General features: G+C 45.1%; 1 protein-coding gene across 5 annotated transcripts in view; it reads right to left on the minus strand.

The window, feature by feature from the left end:
• mical2b (microtubule associated monooxygenase, calponin and LIM domain containing 2b) overlaps positions 1-24,025 on the minus strand; it is a 37,082-nt gene that overhangs the window by 5,504 nt on the left and 7,553 nt on the right. Inside the window, exons 2-28 of one of the 5 annotated variants that reach the window (XM_079743406.1) lie at positions 23,315-23,732; positions 21,463-21,670; positions 19,423-19,542; positions 19,056-19,157; positions 18,000-18,155; positions 17,709-17,809; positions 16,460-16,717; positions 16,089-16,204; positions 15,629-15,755; positions 15,309-15,399; positions 14,412-14,559; positions 12,969-13,168; positions 12,131-12,225; positions 11,840-11,911; positions 11,577-11,702; positions 10,766-10,924; positions 10,303-10,596; positions 9,627-9,767; positions 8,430-8,921; positions 8,097-8,198; positions 7,832-7,924; positions 6,276-6,462; positions 5,875-5,945; positions 5,663-5,762; positions 2,207-2,341; positions 1,750-1,806; positions 212-342 (exon numbers count right to left, since the gene is read on the minus strand). In XM_079743406.1, coding sequence (XP_079599532.1) covers positions 212-342; positions 1,750-1,806; positions 2,207-2,341; positions 5,663-5,762; positions 5,875-5,945; positions 6,276-6,462; positions 7,832-7,924; positions 8,097-8,198; positions 8,430-8,921; positions 9,627-9,767; positions 10,303-10,596; positions 10,766-10,924; positions 11,577-11,702; positions 11,840-11,911; positions 12,131-12,225; positions 12,969-13,168; positions 14,412-14,559; positions 15,309-15,399; positions 15,629-15,755; positions 16,089-16,204; positions 16,460-16,717; positions 17,709-17,809; positions 18,000-18,155; positions 19,056-19,157; positions 19,423-19,542; positions 21,463-21,670; positions 23,315-23,578 — 4,146 coding nt within the window. In that variant the 5' untranslated portion in view covers positions 23,579-23,732. Of the gene's footprint in view, positions 1-211; positions 343-1,749; positions 1,807-2,206; positions 5,763-5,874; positions 5,946-6,275; positions 6,463-7,831; positions 7,925-8,096; positions 8,199-8,429; positions 9,768-10,302; positions 10,597-10,765; positions 10,925-11,576; positions 11,703-11,839; positions 11,912-12,130; positions 12,226-12,968; positions 13,169-14,411; positions 14,560-15,308; positions 15,400-15,628; positions 15,756-16,088; positions 16,205-16,459; positions 16,718-17,708; positions 17,810-17,999; positions 18,156-19,055; positions 19,158-19,422; positions 19,543-21,462; positions 21,671-23,314; positions 23,733-24,025 lie in introns of those variants that run through there. The other 4 variants (XM_079743402.1, XM_079743403.1, XM_079743405.1 and 1 more) reach the window with 4 other exon arrangements.

Raw genomic sequence — 24,025 nt, forward strand, 5'->3', positions numbered from 1 at the left:
AAAAATAAAGACCTTCCAAGACAAACTGGAAGGTACACACATTGCACCCATTTCTTTCATACCTATGCCTTAAAAAAATTGACTCTGATCTTTTTTGCTGCTGGAAAAACGTATGTATATTATTATCATCATGGTTTATGTGCTGAATTTGTGTGCTGTCCAGTGTACACAACACAAAGGACATATGGACTGTCTCCGTCCATACACGTACACTTGGCTTTCCCCCCGAGAGTTGGTCGTCTTTTCCGTCCTCCTCCCGGATAGACTGCCTCCGCACGGCAGACTCTGCTGGCCCAGCCTTGGCATCACAGGAGGTCCTCTTAACAAAGAGCAGTGGGAAAGCTGCAGGGACATGAGGGGAGGGAAAACAAACGCTGTATGAAAAGGGCTTTGTCCCAGAATGCATTGCGTCTGGTTTTGCAAAATAAATTGAAAAAAAGGTTAAAGTATCTGGTTTCTGACCGACCCAATAATAGCCATTTTAGTTATGTAGCCATCTAAGATGACTCCATGGATCCCTTTGAAAAAAAGCGCATATGTACACAAGACAATTCAACCTACTTTGGAACATAATTGTAGTAACAGAGGTGATTGCTATTAAAAAGCTAATAGCAATGATGTTGCTAGTAATGGTAATGGTAGTTATGGTGATGTATTGACTGTTTGTCTGTTGAGGCTATTAAGGATAACCTTCTCCCCAGAGACTTGTTGCACCATTTCTTAGAACCATTAAATTATGATAAAGGAGAAAATGAGTTTTACACAGATACATTGTAGTGGGTTTGATAACAGTACATCTAGGTAACATACTGAACAATGTATTTTTTTTTCTAGGTGAACAAATCTAATAGTATGGTTTAAAAATTGGCACACACTTGCAAAACATTTTGTAAGAGAACCAACACAACCAGGTGTTTTGGTAAAAAAAAATACTTCTGTGCAACATGTTGATATTGAAGATAAAGCTTTCAAGAATTTCAACAGCAGAGTACATGAGAAGGGATTTAACGCGAAAGTACTCTGCTGACCCCTAGTGTCGGACACGTTGCAGTGCAACAGTGCGGCCCCCTGCTTCACTACTCCTACCCACACTCTGTTCTGCTCGTCTTGGAATATATCTCTATAAGATGCTAAGTTAGTTAGGTTAAGTTATTTTGACAAATTATGATATTACCATTTTTTTTCATTATCAAGCCATGGGAAATAACCAATGTCTTTATAGCCATCAATAAATGAATAATACTTTTACTTCTTCTAGTTATAAATGACTGACTAGTTATAGCGGTTTCAAAGTAAATAATAAGATGATAGGACGACCCAAGTTTCTACTGTACATTACACGAGCACAGATATCCTACTGGTCTCCAAACCCTGTGCCTGCTTGTGCGTTGGCGTTTCTATAGACTGTAGAACGTGATCTGGGGATGATCAGTGAACCATTGTTATCGAATGGTTAGTGATTCGTTCACTAACCAGATCACGTTTTATAGGCAAGCTGGTTCTCGAGAAGCCAGTGCACAAGCATGCACAGGGTTTGGAGACAGAGGTAGGATATCTTTCTATAGCCTACAGAGACAGAGGTAGGATATCTATCTATAGCCTACAGAGACAGAGGTAGGATATCTATCTATAGCCTACAGAGACAGAGGTAGGATATCTTTCTATAGCCTACAGAGACAGAGGTAGGATATCTATCTATCAGGTGGGAGTTATTGGCCACAGCCCAGCACATGAGGAGGCTGGTCTCACCTGCTCGGATCTTCCTCTTCCATCGGCTGCTTTTGTCTGTGCAGGGGGGGTCGGAGTCTGACAGGAGGGGGACGGGGGGACACAGAAACAAAGGGGAAAGTAGAACTAATGTGTCATCAAGTCAGTTAAGATTGTAGCAATATTACACGTTTTTATGTAGCATCTCCCAAGAACGCAAAGCATCTCGGTTCAGCTGCAGAGGTAGACCAACAGCCAGACAGCTTGCTGGTGTCTAATACAGAGGTGTATGTGTGTGTGTGTATATGTGAATATCTGTGTTTGTGCCTGTGTACCTTCATTTTGCTGGGATGCCAAAATAAATATTCTGGGATTTTGAAGATTGTTTGATAGTTTAAGTTGGTTACTTTATATCAATGTGATGTTATATATATACACACTAAATAAATGCTGGATCTTAGTTAAACAACCAGGAGGGAGAGGCAGATGACTCAGATACCTTTGTGACCACCTGTATCAGCTGAGGCCTCCGTATCTTCCAGCACTTCCTCCGCCATGCCTGCTACCGAGCAAGTTCCTGGAAGGCCCTTCTGGGCACCCGGCCCTGAAACCACAAATAACCCTGCATGCCCACCTGAAAGTAAAGACGATGGGTCTAATGGTGAGTCACAGGCATAGGTACACACATAAAACTGGATAACACAATTTCAGCACCACAGCAATACTGTGCTTCTTGAACAGTTCAATACACATAAATACCCTCAACACTGCATTTGCTCTCTCTCCCTGTGTAACATAAATCTATTCCTTAGCTAGTCTGTTGATTGAAATGCAACAAGAGGAGATGTGCAATCAACAGTCGTTATGCATGGCCATCCATAAGGTATCATGCATTCGATACTCACAGTCAGTCAACAATTTAAAGGCAGTTCCGGAAGTTATTCCACTTGGACAAGTATGATTGATCACAAGAAAGCAAAAAACTGAAAAAAATACTCAGAAAATGTTGAATACAACAGAAAGGCAGTTCTAAAATGGATGGTGAAGGACCCACTGAGAGTAAGTACGAGAAGAGAACAAGAGAAAGCCAACAGGAAAAGCCCACTGGACAGCAGAAATCAGCATGTGATCAAGTCCAGAAATTAAGTTTTTGATTGAGAAGTGTGAAGTGTGAATTGAGTTGAGCTTTTGCATTTGCTTGGACGTTTTTAATAGAGACGTCCGTAAACTTTAAGACAGACTGGCACAATGGGGCGAGCCAGCTGAGCTGTACCACTCAAGACAGAATCTGTGAATTTAAGTTATGAGTCAGAAGCAAGCAATAATTCTTTAAAAATAAAGAAGTGTGAACGTTTCTTAGGCCTTTGGACGTGGTGGTTGGTTAAAAGCAATGTTGTTGAAAGTTAAATTGCATCCGATTTCTCTGGTAGAGATGGGAAGTTCTAACTGGCTACTTCTAAATTCTGACCTTTTAAACCATTGCCTCTTGATGGATTCTTTACCAATATGCGTCATTTGTAACAAAGGAAGAAGCAGGGCATTTAAGTAATTCAATGTTTTATTTTTTCCAAAAGTACAACGTTAATAAATAAATGAGGGAACTGAACAGTTTCTGAACCGTGCAACATAAAATGACAAGGGTGGCAGGGAAAGTTTTAAGGATTTAGCTATTATAGACACAGCTATAAATATAATATATAGAAAATATGCAACAGTTAAGTAAAGTACAGCTAAGCAAAATGCTGCGGCGCTGTACAGCCTAGTACGAAGTGCATGAGAGGGACCTGGAGAGGGGCTGTGGGGGGGCGGGGCCTCCTTCTGGAAAGGGGAGGAACCACAGACGCAAACCACAGACAGAGACCACGCAGAACGTGGGGACATACCAGACTGTCAGGTGGGTTCGTGAGGAACGCGGGGCAGAGGGGTTAGTTACCGCTCATGAACGGGTATCCAGGCGATTGGATCTGAATTGTGTGTTAGGCAGACAGGGGTTAGACCACGGCACAACGCGACTGTAAGATGGCGAGCAGATAGCTTAAGAAGGATCAACTTGCAACTCCTCACTGAATGGAAGTCCAAACTATTCTGGGACACGAGGCCCCAGGTCTATGGGATAACACACACGTCATGCACGCACTTTGACCCATGCAGTTTGAGAGGTTTTAGTCTGGGGGAGGTGGTAGAGCTATGGAGGCCGGCAGGCAGCCAGAAAGAATCACAGAGAGCTAAGTGACCATAGCAGGCCAATCGTCAACTTCCCTGTTGCCGTGAATCAGCCAATCAGAGGATGCAGCATTGGAAACTTGAAAAAGACTGAATGGGATGGAGTGAGCAAGAGTAAACATGGAAAAGTCTATAGAGGAATGGAAATAGAAAAAATGGAATGGAATGGCAAAGATAAAGGGGCAAATTAGCATTAACTCGCTGTACTTTATAATAGAAAAAGATAAAGCTGTAGTACATTTAAGTTACAACACAATGTGACAATTTAAATACGATATTGACAAAAAAAAAAAATTGGTATCATTGCCTATCCAGAAATATATACAATTATTAAGCAATCCTTTGTCTTAATAATGATAAAAAAGCACCAATAAAATACTGATTTTGCATTTCCATTGCGCATCTCTGTTGCATAAACAGGTACCTGGTAAGTCTAGATGCAGAGCAGGCAATAAGAATAGCTTGCATAACCACTCAAGACATATAGCCACATATTGTTTCATAGCTCAGAAAGATTCACTTTGTGAGCAGCTGTACCAAATGCTCAACGATCACAAATGCAAAAAAAGAAAAAGTGTTTGACTTTTAACATGAGTTGAAATTGTTGTGCTTGGTGTATACAGCATATTGAGTGTGCTGAGATTTGTACGTCTGTAAATCTGTAAATTAATACAAAAACAGGTTTTGTTTTTGTGCCTTATTATATGTTTTCGTAAGCAATGAAATAGACTTGTGAATATTGTTTTGGGCACTTGTGATATTGACACTAATCTGACTTTATTCTAGATTGGCTGATAGAGAATGTGGATTTTTTCTGGTAGCACTTAAAAAATAAACAAAGTATAGTATAATCCTCCAGTATTTGGAGGATTGAGACTACTTCAATATAGATAATAAAGACACACTGGATAGGTGCATAAAGCCTAAATAAAGGGATACAAAGGTCTTGTCATGTTCCGCCTAGTATGCAGCACACACAATTTAGCGTCACATCAGTCTGGTGTACATGCTTTTAAAACAGGTTCTGTAGGTACGATTTACGAGCTATTATTTGAGTGTAATTAGACAGGGTATATCCAAACACCATGTATTGGTGAGTGAAATACACCGCGAGAATATATGTTAAAAGTCGACTGCGCCTCTATATGAGCCAATTTAGATTTATTTTAGATTGGTTTGGGAACCATCTCGCCTGTCGATCGGCAGGTGAAATGCAACACCTCTCAATGGCGGAGAAAAGTAGCAAATGAGGGCAGAAGCATAGAGGGAGAGGACATTTATTTGGATGATACGTCTACTCTGTTCTGCTCTCCCTTTACAACTCGTGAATCTTACCTACAGCCACTATAATAAGTACAGTTTCACACTCCTTTCTGGCAATTGTTCTGTGGACTTGACCCCACTGCCTTCCTCTTTCAGGCCAGCCTGAGACCTAAGAAGGCCAGGCTGAAGGCTGTCTGAGGCCTGGCAGCAGATGCCGACTATGGCGGCTGCGTCTGGGCCTCCTGGTACATCTGGCCCAGCACCTGGTGCATGGAGCAGACTAGACGGAGGCCCAGGCTCAGCAGCTCGCACAGGAACACATAGTCCTCTGAGCGCCTGCTCAGATGGGCCCGCACGGCACTCGCAGTCTCACACACACGCCCCGTCACTCGCCCGGGCAGCACACTGACGGCACGGCCGGCGCGCCACGGCCAGCTCAGGCCGCGCCTTAGCCAGGGACCCACGGTACCTGATGTCGGGGCACGGAGGCCCGCCGCTGGGAACCCATTGGTGGCCCTAGATGACGACAACGATGACGAGCTAGATGTCCCAACGCCGTTGTGGTCGCTCTGAAATGGGCCACGGCAAAAAAAGGTCGAAGCAGATGTTAAGAATAGACTGAATGATCGAAGGATCGGACAAGGATTCAGTTGTTTCAAAATGTATTGTTGCATGACTTACCATTTTCTTCTTAAATGCGTCCGGTTTAGTGCCTAATCGCTGCTTCACGTGGTTTTTACAGTAGAAACTCCCTGCAACAGCAAACACATTATCGCTTAAAACAAGTACATAATGAACCTATACGATTTCAAATGAAAAAAAATCAGAAAGGTAACCAAAACATACAAATAGCAAAGAACAAAAGGCAGATTCTTTTTTTTTCAAAAGAGGCATCATAAAACCAAGGACCACATAGAGGCAAAGAAATCTATATGGATTATAAAAACAGGATTTATGTAATTTTTCACCTGCAAAATAGATTAAAAGCATTCTAACTCAGGCTTTAAGGAGGACACATCCTCGCCCGAAATATTAGGAGACCTCCGGTGCAAACAGCGCCATGTGCCCCGCCCGTGACGCACCCTGCTGCGAGTCGAAGGAGTGGGTGCCGAGGCGCAGGGTGCAGCCGCACACGGCGCAGCGGAAGCACTCCCTGTGGAAGAAGTGGCCCTCTGCGCTCAGCCGCTCCATGATGTACACGCGCTTCTGGCAGAAGTGGCAGGTGTCGCTGCCGCCCAGGCCCGGGACCGCGGCCTTCCTCACTGAGCCCTGCCCCCGGGGATGGGGGGGGGGGGAAGGAAGAGGCAGGGGAGAGGCTTTAGACGTCGAGAAGGAACCAGAGCAGGCCGAGGGTGCAAGGTAAGCCGCGATGACAGCACCCGCTGACGAATAAACCCCGGAACCAAAGTTCACCGTTCACAACCTCCCACAGTGGATACTACCCACCTCCCACAGTGGATACTACCCACCTCCCACAGTGGATACTACCCACCTCCAACAGTGGATACTACCCACCTCCCACAGTGGATACTACCCACCTCCCACAGTGGATACTACCCACCTCCCACAGTGGATACTACCCACCTCCCACAGTGGATACTACCCACCTCCCACAGTGGATACTACCCACCTCCAACAGTGGATACTACCCACCTCCCACAGTGGATACTACCCACCTCCAACAGTGGATGCTACCCACCTCCCACAGTGGATACTACCCACCTCCCACAGTGGATACGACCCACCTCCCACAGTGGATGCTACCCACCTCCCACAGTGGATACTACCCACCTCCCACAGTGGATACTACCCACCTCCAACAGTGGATACTACCCACCTCCCACAGTGGATACTACCCACCTCCCACAGTGGATGCTACCCACCTCCCACAGTGGATACTACCCACCTCCCACAGTGGATGCTGCCCACCTCCCACAGTGGATACTACCCAGAAATCACAGCCAAGTTTCAATGCCAGATTACAGCTAGCTCAACTAGATAATTGCAATGTGCCAATACTTTTAGCCTCATCTGCTTTAGAGTCACTGCATATTATACAAATTCAACTTAGCAGATTGCCTGTTTTCTGCACTACAGATCTTCATCAGCCTCCCCTCAAAGAAGCAGGGATGGGTGTTTTATAAAGCCATTATAGAAGCAAACCTCCTAGATGTGACAGAGCTCCAAACACACTCAAGTCTTGGTCCATTTGCTTTTGCCTCCACAGATAGAGACAACACAGAGCCTATTTGCTCCTAATGCCTTAGGACCCGCCAGCACAAAGACCCTGGACCCTGGAAAGGCAGACATTTATAACATTGCTCGAATTTATGTGGTTGCCAGTGGTCAAGGTACGCCATATTTAATCCGGGCAGGGCAGTCAAACACTCAAAGGGTCCTCGCTCATTTTGGGTGATCAAACTTTAGAACAGCACAAAACGGATGAAGGGAAAGTGGGGTCCTTTCCACCTTTAATACAAGTAAGAACCAGGGGTAGAAATTAAATCCTGTCTTCATCATTACCCTTCTTCAGTACAAATATATATATATATATCTATATATATATATATATATATATATATAAATAATTTGGTTACACAGCTCAAATACAATCTGCAAGCAAGCACATGCAGCTTACCGGCGTGGCATTGGGCCTGTTGATTGTCTCATAGAGGATCGCCAGTTTTTGAGCCTTGGCGTCAATGGCAGAAGACACCTTGCCAACAGTACGCTGGTGTTCACACCAGACGGGGAAAGGAGGTAGGGGGAAAAAACAGGAAATACAACGTACATACGATAAGGAGAAGGAATAGAGGGAAACAGAGAACAGTAAGAGTAAGGAACGAAGGGGGGAAATGACAAAAGGAAACGGCAGTTCTAAATGGAGGTATTGGAGAAAGTACCTCTTTACTGTACTTCTGCGGGCCTGCGGGACAGCTGTCCGAGCGCGCTACAGGCTTTCGAGTGATTCTTCTCGAGTTGAAAAGGGCCCCACTCCCCGTGGACTAAAACAGACATCACAGTGAAGGGGCTTTGAGTGAAAACTCCTTAGAAGCCTCAACCTAACCCATATTTTCAAATCAACTAGGATCATTAATGTACAATAACTAGTTTTGCTTTAATTAAGTGTACAAATATTTACAGATAAGCTTATATCAAAAGGGAGAGCAGCCTCCATATATCTGCCTTAGGTTCTGTCATGGACACCGATATGCAGAACACATGCATTTCTTTACCTTCTCTTGGACACTTTCGGTCAATTTGCATCCGTTAAGCATCCCTAGAGATCCTCCACTGAAACTCTCCTCCCCGCGCTCCACATTGACTTTAAAGCCGTCAGTGGTGGAGGCAGGCATTGTTTGAGCGGCCGCGCACACGTCATTGGATCGAGACAGAGCAGCTACCGTCTGACACACTCGTTGAACCCCAGAACCTGTTGGGGGAGAAAGGGAACCCCGGTGTCCGTTGTCACGGTGCGTATCAGAAGAGTGCCCCTTCTCGGGGTTGTGTTTGTGTTTAGATTCATTGGGCCGTGCCAGTAGAGATGTGTCAGGCTTCTCTTCTGGCCCTCTTCGAGGGTGAGAGATGTGGGAGGGGAGAAGAGGGGTGGAGGAGACGCCCGAGATGGAGGGGTGAGGTATGGGGCGGTGGATTGCACGCTGGAGTGGAAGGCTCTTAGATGCGTTCGCAGAGGAAGATGAGGAGGAGGAGGACGTACATAGTTCTGTCTATAGAGGAGGAGGAGAAAGTGAAACAGTGTAGAGAGCAAAGGCGAAATGAGGGAAGAGGAGAGAAGTCATTCTGTGGAGAGCTTCGAAAGTTGGTTTCACACAGTCCCAGCATGCATCAGCAAGACAAAATTGGCAGACAATACCTTGTGTTGTCCCATTCGGACAAAATATAATCAAATCATTCACAATAGTTCCATGTGCCTCCCTGGTTGTTGGGTGGGAGTTTAAATTACTAATTTAGATGATAATTTCTTCTCCATGAGCCTTGTATACGAGTCTCCAGTTCACATACAGCCAGTCCATCAAGCAAAAGTGCACTGCTCAAACAGGCATACAACCAGAAAGCATGACAAGAAGTTAGATGTCCTTTTAGATCATGCACAACAGAAGGTTCTTGGAAACCCTTAACAAAAGTGCTGAGGCTGGTTATTCTGCCCACACAGAAGCATTTTAGTCCAAACCCACACGGTTCAAAAGGAGATAACAAGCAACAAACACAAAACCAATACCAGCAAGCTCTTACATAAGGCAAATCTATTGGTTGAGTGATGATAGAAGAGGAGATAGTGTAAGGCTCTAGGACTTCAATGTTAGGGATAAAGACCATGATCAAGAATAACACTGCAGGCACACAAGCAGAACAGATCTCCTATCATCGTTAAGCGATGAAAGCATGGCATCGCTGTCGCATCACTGAAAGACCTCCGGAGAAGGATGTGGAGGAGGAGAAGGGGGAGACGAAGAAGTGGCGGGCTGTGCGCTGGAGCCAGGGAACATGGAGCAGAGGATGCCAGCCCTCTCCTTAATGCTCCTCCTGGTAAACTCCCGGGTGGACACCTTGCCCTGCACACAGGGCCAGAGGCGCTCAACCCCACGGAGCCATTACTCCATCGCCACGCTGATGGTTGTTTCTTGCAAAATAACATGACAACGTCTTCACATGGTGATTGAATCAAACGGAAATGAGAGCATCGGGGGAAATCCAGCAGAACAGTTTGTACGTTTTCCATCCCTACCCAGTTCTCTATCTACTTCTCGATGTAGGATGTCTAAAGTGTACATGTATGCGACGATATGAGCAAAGAATGGGCAAAAAGAAAGGGTATTGAATGTGTCGTGATGACCTTTGGGGAAACGGAAGTGGTTATTCAAGTAGGGCAGTGTGCCAGCTAACTGAACTATGAAGAAGAGCTTCTACGACAAAGTGAAGGTCATAGAATGGCCAGCAACCTTTGAATGTCACAATTCTCTGCATGTATCTTTATTCGTCATACTTAAACCTGCGATAGAAGAAAACTTGAATGTCAAAATATAGAATTAGAGGGAGGGACAGAATCAGATTAGTACAGAGAGACAGCGAGCGGGGCCTGCAGTTCACCTGGCTATGTGTTTCGTCGTGCTCTTCAGCCGGATGATCGTCTCCTGGTCTAGAAGGAACGGTGTTAGAGAAGTGACTGGTGGAGGGGGCAGCAGGCCTACACTCAGAGCAGTGTTTAACGCCATACGCCTTTGGGCTCGGAGATCTAGATGGGCTTGTGGGGCCCTTAGACCACGAGAGAAAAGGAGATTGGTCGAAACCGTTCTGAGTAGGAGGGGTCTCAGGGGAATACACAGGGCTGGTTGGCCGGGCCACGGCATTGGGATCCTCCAGCAAGCGAAGGTAAATGGAGGGCTGAGAATAGAAAGTAGGAGAAGGGGGAGAGGAAAAGAAGAGGAAATCAGAGATAAAAAGAAAATATAGTAAGAAAACAAAGAAAGGGGAAATTAAAACTAGTTAAGTTAAAATCACACACACACACACACACACACACACTGATTTTGATTCACACAGCAGAGTTTACCTGCCACTTGGGGCGTGGGGGAGGAGGAGGAGAAGGGGTAAGCAGTTTTGGCTTTGCAAAGCGAGGGTTATCCCGCTCCTCTAGATCAGGGGGTAAAGAAGGGCTGGAGATAGGAGACGGTGGAGGGGAAAGGAAGGGATCTGAAGCCTCATCGTCAGACTAAGGGTAATGCACAGAGAATAAAGGGACAGGAGGGTAGGAAGGGAAGGAGAAACGACCCAGTATGAGAACAACAGGGAACGAAGTGGACAAACAGGGACGCGTCATGAGGAAAGCTCCTCAATGTAGACCTAATGTAGTACATAAAGTACAAAAAAAAAAATCAAATATAGTCCAAGAAATTGTGTTGTACTGGCAACATTTTGTCAACAGCAAGCTCTCCTACATCCTGTTCTTCATCTGGTTTACACAAGGACAAGAAACCACTAATTATAGTCCGACGCCCACTCAGCAGCTCAGCAACAAAACCCAAACAGACAAAGACTGGGGATCCAGCCATCTGAACACCAATACGCCCACAAATCTGTTGTTGTCCTCTGCCAAGACTCCAACATTGATACCCCTTCAGCTACAAGACGGCTTGTCTAAATAGGATGGCCAAGAAAAAAGTAAGGAATCCTGTCATCAAAATTCCATTCCAAAGATTATGGAGGTGCCAACATGGCAAGCTCCTTAAACATTCCATTGTCATTCATGATCACTTGCTTTACTAAATTTGATCTGCAGGACAGACAGAGAGACAGACAGACAGACAGACAGACAGACAGTCTGCCTGACTACCACAACAAGCGTGTAACTCTCAACCTCTCACCTTGTTGTGGAGCCTTGCGGACGAGGAGTTCTCCTCAAACTTGGCCAGGAGGGTTGCCATTGAGCGATCCTTGTTTTCCTGCAGTTCTCCGTCTGTACCAGCAAGGGGAGCACTTTGACAGGACAACTGTTGGGTTGCAAGGAGGCCGGGCAAGAGAGGTGAGTGAGAAGGGACAGAGGTGGCAAATATTCAAGGTTGGATTTCTACACTCATGTGATTTATGATTTAAGTGTAATATCCTCCAAATATATCATGAAACACACCTCTGCAAGGTAGTGAGTTCCTTTCCGTCTTCTCTTGTGGGTAGGATCATTGTCTTCCAGCTTTTTGTCATTCTGCATGAAAATGGAATATAATACAGATCAACATAGCTTTCAACAAGTTTCTTTCTCGATTTTGGCTCAGAGATCACATCTTTAAAGTTGACACATTAAATTTGTGACTGACATTTTAAAATGTAGCAGATTAATAATATCACTACTTTTCTGTTTTAAAGTGTGTGCTTGACGTAAAGAGGAGCTGAAAACAGGTTAGTATATGACCGTGTATTTTACCTTAGGGATTCTCTTTCTATGGTGAGGTTGGTTCAGGAGGGTGTGGTTTGTTTTGCCTGAAGACTTCTCATTATTCTCATCTGGTTCATTTGAGTCTGGTGAGACAAGAATTTTTGTCAAAATTATGAAAACACCATCACTCTGCGTGATACCACTGGAATGATTTGTTCATTATGCCATTTTATTCCAAGAAGAAACACTGTGATTCAAGCCCCCTAAGGCTACATACACCGGACCCATCTCGCACCAAGGTCAATTCTAAGCTCCATAGTGGACTCATTACAGGATGAAATATGAACAAGCAAGTACTGTGGCAGGGGTGTGATTGGACCCTCTTAAACTATTACCAGGGCTGGCGGCCACCAGCGTCACACAGTGGAGTGTACCACTCAACCAGGCACACATACCACTCACGGCTCTGGCAGCAGAGGCTAACCTGACCGCTTCGAAGGACTTGTGCAACATGCAACTCTACTCTGAAGTGCAGCGCTACCGGAACAAATGTTCCAATGGCTTGACTGGCATTTGTTTGGACACGTAGGGACCCTGACATCACTGAGAAAGAAAAGATTAAGATTTGCCATAGCAGCTTGCCAACTCATATGAACAATGGCTTCAGGGTCGTTCTCCAAAGGATCATACGATCATTTGATGCTTTGTTATTCTGCATTTGTACGATTCAAGCCAAAACGAAAAGAATGCCTCTCTGAAGTTCAGGTGACGCGGTGTTGACGACGTCCTGAATTCCCCATACCGAATTCCACAGCCAGAGCCAGGTTAACCACGTCCCCAGGAAAACCCTGGAGTGGGATTGGAGAACAAGAACAGAGGGCCTCACCGCCGTGGCCTCCGGGCAGTCCCCTGAAGGCTTCGTAGAACTTGGAGAGATAGAGCACCAGGAGGAGCTGGTCCGGCTGCTGCTCCAGGGCCAGCTCCTTCCCCGTGGTCACGGGCTGGATGCCAAACTCCCGCTCCGCCAGGTCAAAAGCCAGCTGGTTGTTGGACGCAAAGTCCTCTGCGGCCAGGGACTCGAAGTCTCTGAGGGGGGGGGAGAGGAGCATCAAGATGAACGCTGGGGCCAGGGCGGGATGGAAGGAGGACAAGCGGAAGGAGAGGACAGAGTAAGAGTTTCTATAAACCAAAAGAGTTGAACAAGATTGAACACCCAACAAAGATTGGGGGGTTCCGTTGAAATAGGCGGTGTGTGACTGAAATGATGGTGCGACCCAGATGCCTCTGAGACCAGCCTTTCCGAGTTGCAAAGTGGGGAATTCTCCCAGCTTTTCTTGCCGCGTTTCACGTTCTTTTGGTTGGCCTACCTCGGAATTCAGAGAGTATACCGAGTTCAGTGATGACCCTCTCAACAAAAATGGCTATTTTTACCACGTTGGTCAGTTTAATGTTGATTCTCTTACACTTTACATTCTGGTAATCAATTTATGCATTGCACAATCTTGCTGTGTGTGCAATACAATGTAAAGTTGGTTTTCGAGTTGGTTTGCTAAAGAGTCTTATGTAGCGAACAATAAACAACGACTAGCCAATTTCATGACACAATCACAAAGACGAACTGGAACGCTATAAGTGCTCCGGGACGGAAATTATGTCACAAGTGCAACTCGAAAGGCAGGTGTCCGAGACATCTGGATCACACCATTAGGCTGCATTTGTCCCTTTTAATTGAAATTATAATTGATGATACTTAAAGCTAATTAAATAAAAATCCATATAGTCTGAAAATCGACTTCTGAGTTGAGGTCAGAGTTAAATGCTTTGCATGGAACTATACACTTCATAAAAGGCTGATAAACAGCCCTGTCTGACGGGTGAAACAAGTTTCCATAGAACTAGACCAAAGCAAACAAGGAAATATTGTCACATTTTCCAAACAAGGATGTGTATTTCCGGCTCAAGCAGTGTAAAGTCACTTTATGAGTTGCTTTGCATTGCTGCAAAATTACATTTCTGTTAAGTCTTCACATTTTCCCTTCTTTCTGAGTAAAATTTGAATAAAGGACTAAACAAGAGACAGCTTCAAGGTTGCCCTGTGGTGAAACCTTTAGTGGTGCAACAGGTGCTGACATTGATTGACCAATTGAAATGCTGCCATATTAAAGGGGTCATATTCATCGCATTGCGCTTACATACTGATGAGGAAAGGGAGTGACTTGAATGTGAGGCATCCAATAATCCGCAAGCTTATAACATTCCCTCCAACTGTGTGCTCGCGTGCGTGCGTGCGTGCGTGCGTGCGGGCGGGCGTGCATGCGTGCGTGCTTACATGAGGTCAGGTCTCTGGTGGTGTATGAGTGCGCAGAGGGCCAGGCCGTCCCTCCAGGAGGAGCCCAAGTCGGTGACCTCCACTCCCCTGTAGCCCTGTGTCTGCTTCTGGCACCAGGTCAGCAGCTCACTCTGAAGCACCACCGCCTCTGACAGAGGGAGACAGAGGCAGATAGACGAGCGAGCGAGTGAGTGAGAGATGTAAAGCCCTTTGAATTCTGCAGACTCTATTTCGTCTAGTGTCACAGGAAATTATAGTATGTCAGAAGTGCCTCTCTTATTTACCATAAGATGTAGTACGTATAGACCAGTTAGGACTCTATGACCAACATGCAAACATTTTCCTCTAAAGATGACCACATTCCATACTTGTGTTACACTATAACAAATCCCTCCAACTCTGAACAGCTTCTGGTTGACTGACAGTAAGCCATACTGGATGTATCTGGCATTGTAATGAACAGCAACATGTGATCAAACACAAGTAGAATCTACTTTTCAAGGACTGCAAGGCCTTCAGAGGGCCCAGTGCTAAAAATAATGAACGGTACCCATTTTGCTTAAAGAATTTTTATATATTCCACCTTATAATAAATCCTCTAATGACAGCGTATCCAATACAATGGAAACGTTCAGAGTTGGGACACACATGAAGACACAGAGGCAGGTGGATTATTGAACAAAAAGGACAAGCGTGATGTGATTATGATGTGACAATTGTGATGAAATTAGGCAACATTATCAGTATGGAGACACAATGTCAGTAGAATTCAAATCTACATTTGAATATTCAAAGTCTTGGATTTAACCTTACTTGAGATCTAATACTAGAAGAGAAGGCCTGTTGAGGAAGAGTATACTCCGGGGTGAAGTATCATTAGTTTGGCCAGAGCCTCACCTGTACTGGAAAAGTTGGTTGATCTACGAGAAGGTCCTCTCCTCTCTATGGGATAGGAGTGCTCCTGGCCGTTCATCAACAGATGACGCACCTAAGAGAACATATGAGGTCAATATATTTGCATGGAACTTTCCTTTATACTTAAAGACACTTAACATTATAAGACATAACCTAGAGAAGAATAAACAAACAAGAAAAACATAAATGAAGTCACATTAGAAACACATACAGAAAGAGGAACAGAGAGGTGAAGGAAATGAGCGGGAATAGATGATAGGATAGAGTTATGTGTTAAATATCCTGTTGAATGGCACCCTGACCTGGTGTGGGCGTATGACGCTGGAGTTGAGGTTGGGGTAGCGGGTGCTAGGCTCTATGGAGTACTGCTCAAAGTGTTTGTTGATGTTTTCAGTGGTGGTCTGAGGCAGCAGCCGATACAAACTCTCCCTGGAGAGAGAGCACAGGATCTAAAGCTCAACGACATCTTGACAGGAAAGGGCTCTTTGCCTTGATGATAAAACAAATGGCAGGAAAAGGGCTCTTTGACTTGATGACAAATAACAGGGAGGAACGGTCGTTTCAAATAAGAGTAAGGTAATCTAATATTGGAGCATCCAATTGTCAGCATCCATGACCATCTTCCAAAATCTATGCAAAGTGCAGAATGTGGCACAGGCTATGGGTTTTAAAAGTGAACCAGATTACAAGGCGATCACTTGTGAGAATGACATCATCTTCGACGGTATCCCACCATGCAGCCATCAAGTCAACTAAACACACCTCTCAGCCAGTACATCCAGAGGGCCCCGGCCCTGGGTCCAGCCCCTGACCATCCAGGCTGTATCGAAGGCAGCCAGGAAGCCTCGGGCACAGCCGGTGCCCATGGGCCAGAAGGGCTGTGGGCAGACGCCCCAGAGGGACATGAGTGGGGACACACCAGAGAGAAGGAGGGCTCAAAGCTGGGGACACCGCTCCCCTCGAAAAAAACAGGACAATGACAACAGACCACAACAAGGATGTCACCTCTGCACATTCTTCTCCGAACAAACTGAGCTGACGTTTCAGACGGATACATACTCTCTTACGTTACAGAATAGCTGAGCTGGACGGATCGCCTTTACGTTACGTTTAACCCTGCACACGTGTGGTACCTCCAGCAGGCTGTCCCCCACCAGCGCCACCAGCAGCTGGCGGCCGTGCTTCTCCCGCAGCAGCGCGGCATTCTCCGAGGCGTACATGGAGGTGAAGTCGAACATGGTGACGTCGGGCTGGTCGTAGGAGTTGACGGCGTAGTCCAGCGACGGCAGCTGGTAGTTGGTGCCGAAGTCGGCCGCCTCGCGCGCGTAGGAGCGCAGCGCCTCGTTGTCGATGTTGTCCCGGTCCAGCAGGCGCTCCGTCTCCATGTAGTCCTGCGGGGGGACACATCGGGACACGCAGGACAACCTGTTCATCATGTGTCATCCTGTGCACTGCGGGAACTGAAGATGTGCAGAAGGTCTTGGAGATCAAATCGCTGTTCAGAATTATTTTGCACAATTTCAATTCATTTATTTGTAAATATGACTTATTTTATTTCATTTGACCTACTTTACCCCTTTCTATTTATTTCTCTATTTGTCTTGCACGTATTTTGGAATGAACATTAAAGCTGACTTTGAACTTAGAAATGGGTTCAAAGATATTGCCAAGCACAATCAATTATCAATAACAGTTATATACCATCCGGCCTGCATACACACACACGCGTGAGGCGATAATGTTTATTTTGTAACTTGGGAGCCATGCGGGAACATGCGGTCAGGCCTGTGCACGCATACGTACACACGCCAGAGGCTCAAGGAGGGTATAAGGGAGGGACTGGGGGAAATTCTGTGTGCGTAAGCATGTGAATGCCTCTGTAGTTCAGTGAACATGATAGCATGTAATACATCTATAGATAGATATTTTTATCTATGTCTATATATCTATATACCTTTATATTTATATGTGCGTGTACCTGATTACTTGGCAGATACTTGAAGAGACATCTGCCTCTTCTGCTAAGATGTCATCTTCATATGATCCAGGCAGTTTCCCCATGGTATAATAATAACCTTGTTACCCCCTCTAATCCCTGCAAAGACCATGGCTCCCTGAGGTTTGGCAACTCCAGCTCATAGTGTGCGTGTGCATGTGTGTTGTTGGAAAGGAGTGGGGGGGTTGATTCATGTGTGGGCACAAACAATTACCGACCATTTCATTCACATCCCCCCACTTGTTGACAAAGCATGTAATGCAATGCCCTTGCACTCCCTTTTAATAGCACGCATGCACATGTCTGTGTAATGTCACTTGGGACTCTCCAATACGTCCCTCATGAGAGCTTACATTAGCACATAAAGAGAAAGAAAGTGAACTCACGTTTAGGATGACACCTTTGTCCAGCAGGCTTTGTTTCTTAGCAGTCATGACAAAGTAGTGGGTGTTGTCTTTGTAATAAACGATATTCTCCAAGTCAATCCCTGTAATCATAATAATAGAGGTGAGTCATGACATTTGATTCAAGAGCCCGACTGTGACCCGGTTCACTTTTAACATTATTTACGTCCTATTTGCATACTGTTCTTAGGAACTGCAGAGCTGTTTGCTATAGGTGCAAACCAATAGTATTAATTAAGTGAATGCATGCCAGTTTTAGGTTTATAAACTGACCTGTTTCCTCCTTGAGGTCAAGGAAGAACTTCTGGTTGAATATGAAGGCCACCCCACTGATCTCCTCCACGCTAGCTTCTGCCGTGGTGTTCCTGTTCACAAAGTTGGCCGTGATGGCGATGGCCAGCTTCCCACGAAACTCCTTCCGACTGAAACCTGTGTGGGGTTAGGGTGGTACAAGGAGGTGTGATGCATCATTAAATGTAGGTGCATACGGGATACATGGTAAGTTAAATTAGGCATTTTAGTGTTGGTGGTTGATGGCTTGTTTTAGCACCCTAACCTGGCCCTAGTCATGTTGCTTAGACTCTGTGGCTGGATGAGGCTGCAGACCTTTGGTGCATTGGTGGTGCATTGAGCAATATCCGCATACAGTATAAACCAGCCATAAACACACACACTCAAGGAGAGTTCTGACATCCAATTTTTTTGACTCTTGGGCTGGGTGAGGTAGCACACCTGTGGTGCATTGGGCATACAATGCACAGTGTAGACATGTCTGTACTGTTTCTGCAACATTTTGCTAGCCAAATTTTCCCAACAATGCAATAAACCGGTTTCTTACATCAAGAACCTGTGTCTGAGAAGGCCGGTAAAGCCACCTGGTGGCATGTGTAGCCACCTGGGTGGCAGGAGCAACTGCTACAGGTATAAGAAAGTAAAAACCTTAACAGAACAAATGCAAACGTTTCCCTCCTAGCTGAAATGTAAAGGGTCTAAACCACCAACACATGGTATCTTCCATCTGAAACTACGTCAACAGGAAATGCTTTTCTCGGTCAGCAGTCAACATGCCTAACCTCATTTCCGGTTGTAACCTAATTTCACAGCGGCTGACTTTATGATGAATGTAGGCTATATACAATCCACAAACCCCACATACAATATCGACCACTTCAAATCACCAGGGTTCGTTTGATGTGGACTATCTCTCACCAGGTGTAGTTTGAGTGGGATTATCTATCCAGGGTTAGTTAATGGGACCATCCATCACCGGGTTTAGATGGAGTGGGCCTTCCGATCACCAGGATTCATTAGACTCAGACTACCCCTCACCATCTAAAGTGTTTTTGCGTCCATCAGCTCCGATCACAACGTCAAAGTCTATTTCTGTGACAGGATGGTCCGATGGCCGGATCGCAACTCGCCACCCAGGACCTTAAATCAGAAAACATTGAAAAAAAATAAAAATACTGTAGCAGTCCAAAGCACAACTTGATTGCTCAGGTTAGCTGTTTTAAGATCAGCATCATACCTAAATATTCATGTCCCCCAATAGAGTGAGGGCAAAACCAGAGGGATGATTTTGGTAATAACGACTATGTTCTATCGTTAGCCATACAGTAGAGATAGGAGTTATATTTAGCATAGTTGTGCTTGTGGAAGACTGTGTCCAAGGACAGACATGAACACACATACTTACTGTCGCTGTCGCTCTGGTCCTCACGTGGCTCCAGGAGTTCAACAAACTCTACGTTGACGTGAATCTCAACCCCCAGGATCAGACACACCTTGATCAGCATCAGCTGGAGCTGGCGGATACCTGAACACACACACACACACACTTTCATTTTCTTACTCAAATAGTACATCAGTATTGACCAGGGAAACATTGTTACATCACACAACAATATAATGTTTTTCTCAGTTCTTCTCAGTTTCCATCTTGTATTTTAAGTATGTTACCCAGTCATTGGAATGCATGTGTGAACCAGGATTTACAAGGCCAAATAGAAAGTATAGAAAGTATACATCATATAGAAAGTATAATACATAGGTCAAATAGAAAGTAACAGTTGGAGCGAAAGTGAAAGAGATCCTGACTTGCCCACTTATTGGCAGTAATACGAAAGAATTAAGTCAATGAGTTGAGTTCTATTTCTGATCAGTGCACTCATACTGCCGTCACACAGACAGATGACTTTATCTGGTAGCATTCCCCTACCATCAGAAGGAACCAAAAAGAACATGACTGAACGTTTAGCTGATATAACAAGTGAGGCTGGTGAGATAGTTCAGTCAGCATCTTTGCAGGGGATATTAATACATGGCACGGTTGCTAAAGTTGGACGGGGGCAGTCTGGGTGAGTGGGGATGGAAACATCCCACAAGGAAGTTAGATTCTAGAGAGACAAACAGCAACGGCGCTTACAGTTTACAGACACACAGAGCCAACACCAACACTATGTGATCAGTCTCCCTACCAACCCACCTAAGCAGCAAATCCAACAGATTGTCATTCAAGCCTGGCCTTGAATGACAAGGAAAGCTTCGCCTTTGTCGGCTCACAAAATCCCATCCATGTGGACTGTAGAGACTAGACAAACCCATGGGAAGCCATAATAATATTTATGGTCCCGAAATACTTTGTGGTTTCTTATAATAAACAAGAGGCAGAGGGGTAGTTTTATTTATTTATTTTTCATGCCTGTTCCACACACTATATTGGCAAATTGTTGTATTTGTAGTTGCCTTATAATAGGAAATAATCCTTGCAGCAGGAACAAAAGCTTCAGCCAGTTTTCAGTCCCATTATATAACAATGCGGTTAACATTTTCATTAGTTGTTCTAAAACACCAGTCCAACAAATAACTACAAAACCCATTCAAAATAATGGCCATGGTGACGGTGGTTGTTTGGAGGGTCAAGAGGGGTTTGGATGGCATACGGGTAGGACCTGGATGTGACGCTGGTTGACCAGTCGTCCTTTGCTACCAACATCGCTGCGACAACCCTTTCCTGCAGATCCCAACAACATCAGGAGGATACATCCCTTCCTTCGGTCATCCCGCTTTTAGGCTAACACCCTTATGGCTGTCCTACAATACACCTCTCCTCCGCACCCCGCACTGCCTTGCGGGGGCTGCTTGAATCTGATTAAAGTGACTTGTATCTGCCAACCTTTCTGTGAATGGCCATCCTACATCCAGGACATGGTCAAACCCTATGCCCCAGCCCGTCCACTCTGCTCTAGGGCTGCTACGAGATCACTGTGATTAGGCACCAGCTGACTTCCAACGAAATAAGGACATTTGAAACCCTACACATCTTCCATCGCAGACTAAAAAAAAGATTCTAATTTTGTTTCTATAACTCAGCACTTGAAGCGTTTTGCTAAATGAATTAGGGCTGGCTCAAATGTATAATAACAGGCTTCAGATATTTGTTAGGTTTCCAAACGAATATCTGAATATTCAGCAAAGAGAAGAAAGAAAAAAAGGTCATACATAATGTGTATGAAAACCAAAACGAATATTCGAATGCTGAATTAAGATTAGAATACCAACCTAACAAACAAATATCTGAATATTAGAATATTTAAGCTCAGCCCGATTATATGTATGCACTTGACCAATCCTGCACTTTTTGGGTTCTATCTTCATGGTTGAATGCACTTAATGCAAGTCTCTTGGACGAAAGTGTCAGCTAAATAAATGTACTGTAATGTGCGGTCAGACTCACTGATGTGGTCGAGGGACCCGGCGCAGAATTTGCCATAGAAGTTCTTGGCTCCCAGGGCCCGGAGGTCGTGGATGGTGTAGGGCCAGAGGTGGAGCACGTTGTTCCTGGAGAAGGTGTCCCTCTTCTCGATCACCACCACCTTGCAGCCCAGCAGTGCCAGCTCGATGGCGGTCCGCAGGCCGCACGGCCCCCCGCCCACGATCAGACACTGGGGGACCAAGAGGCGGGGGGGGGTCAGAGAGGAGATAGCAGGGTGGGTTGAGACGTATGGCACAAAGACAGACACAGCAATAATAGCTAATACTTCTTAATGACCCTCACTGTTCCAATGCATCGACACTCGCAGATTTTTTGCATACTATGACATTAAGGCAACAATGTGTGTAAACAGTGTGTATTAGTATATTTGTAAAGTGTCTTGTGCCTTCATTTTTACATTGAAGGATTGTTGACACAGACATTTGTGTGTGTGTGTTTTGCCTCAAGGCGTAATGGAAGATAAGGGTAATTAGAAATGTGAATAAACATAACTGAAGTGCAGCTTTTCACCGACCTGAGACACCAATCTAAAACCGCCAACCGCTATTTAGTTTTACTGATACAATAAACTGCTAGAGCTGCTGCCCCCGGACCTGAACCCGGATTGAAGATGAGGATACAATGAACTAGAGAATAAGAGAGAAAACGACAGAGTGATTGAGGGCAGGGGAGAGAAAAATAAGGACGAGGAATTGTGGGGAGGAAGCTGGAAGTCTTGTCAGGAATGTCTACAGTTGAGACCCACCCTGCCGATGGCTCGGCTCCAATTCCAAACTTTTCCCAGTCAGAGTTTACTTGAGGAGTGAAAACTTTTCGCTTTAAGAAGAGACGCAATAAGAGGAATACATCCGATACGTCATGTGTATTTATCTGTTCCAATAATGCAGTGTTTCTGAGGCTTTCTGAGTCTCAGATAATGACGGGGGTGGTCTTAAAGAGGAACTCCCTACTTGGGTCTCCTTATCAGTAGGGTACAAGCCTCTGGCCTTCCTCTTGGGGGGGTTCTTACAACTTATCTATCTTGAGGGGATGTCATTCTTCTACCACACCAAACATCCTGACCACAAATGCCTCTCCAAACCATTAGAAATGAAGTGCTGTGCTGCTTTGGCAAACCTGGATTATGTCCAAAAGAGAGACACAACAAACCAAACCCACCCTGGTCATCAGTACATGGATTACATTTGTTTTTGTTGTCACAGGCAAAGCGATTAAATGTAGTCCTTTCCTACATGCACTGTCAGTATGACAAACTCTGGATAACGGTGCTGTATGTGTGAACAAAAACGTCAGAGTCCGCCCCTCTGGAGTTTAACCTACCAGGTCCCTAGCGTAAAGTAAGAAGAATCTGAGAGGGGGAGAATGGTGCTGACGTGTTGACGTTTTTATCATGCGACTGGCGTGGAATAGGAGTGAAACTGCTTTGTACTATTTTCTTCTTGCTGAAGCTTCTTCCAGCTTCTTCAGCTTTCTATTAATATTGTGGATACAACTAAATAAATGCGTTGACATCACCAAAAAAGGGCCTGAATTACAGAGTTGGTAGCCATCTCCGATGTGTTGTAAACAAAACGCTGCTGCGTATTTTTTTTTTTCTTAAGCACACAGTAGTATTTCCAACATAGGTGAAGACGTCTGATGCGGCTTATTTCCTGTTGTGTGTTACATGTGTGAAAGGGCAAGGGCAAATACGGACCAGATAAAAACTAAACTCTTGTCGCTTCCGCCAGGGCTTAACAAACAGTAGAAGCAAATGGGACCCAGACTCACATAGAAACCATTGATCTTATGGTCTTAAAAGGGTCTTCCTTACCTTGGTGCCTTGGCAGGCTTCGCCGTGGTTATAAACCTTCTGTCCGGCCCTCTTGTCAAGTTTGGTCCACAGGCTTTTGACCTTCCAGGAGCTGATGGCTGCCTTCAAGCGGCTGTAGAAGTGTGTGTAGTCCAGCGGGTCCAGATCCATCTGCCTGCAGAGGATGCTAAATGCCTGTAGTGTCCCCTTGCAGGTGGTCGCTTGGACGAATGTCTCAAACAGCTGGCCGGCCTGCACCGTACGTTCATCCTCCGTCTCGCCCATCCTCCCAGGGAGGTGAGGGGCCTTTCCTCAGTCCTCACTTTGGTTGCCTCTTTTTCGTGAGTCTTACCGACTGTCTCCTTCACTTCACTCCTAGTTCGGAGTGTCAACCAAGAGCGTGGCTTAACCTGCTTCTGGATTTCATGGCCTTTTGATTCTTAGAAAAGAAAGAGGGAAAAAGAAGGCTTTAGAAATAGAGTGGAAGTCACAATAGAATAGCATTCATTGCTTGTATTTGGTTTTATACAGGCGATACCCAAGTGGAATATCACACCCCATACCAAACAAAATAAAATCCCACTAATAGCCAAAGGGACTTTGTAACCATTGTGCTATAAAACAGTCATCCCCAGTCAGTTGACGGAAACACGTGGTTAATTTTCACTCCACATACCCTTCCAGCATGCTTCAACAATGTTGTGGAAAACTCTGAAATCTTATCAAGGGGAG

Source organism: Pollachius pollachius (assembly GCF_949987615.1).
Source record: "Pollachius pollachius genome assembly, chromosome: 9".
Lineage (NCBI taxonomy): Eukaryota > Metazoa > Chordata > Actinopteri > Gadiformes > Gadidae > Pollachius > Pollachius pollachius.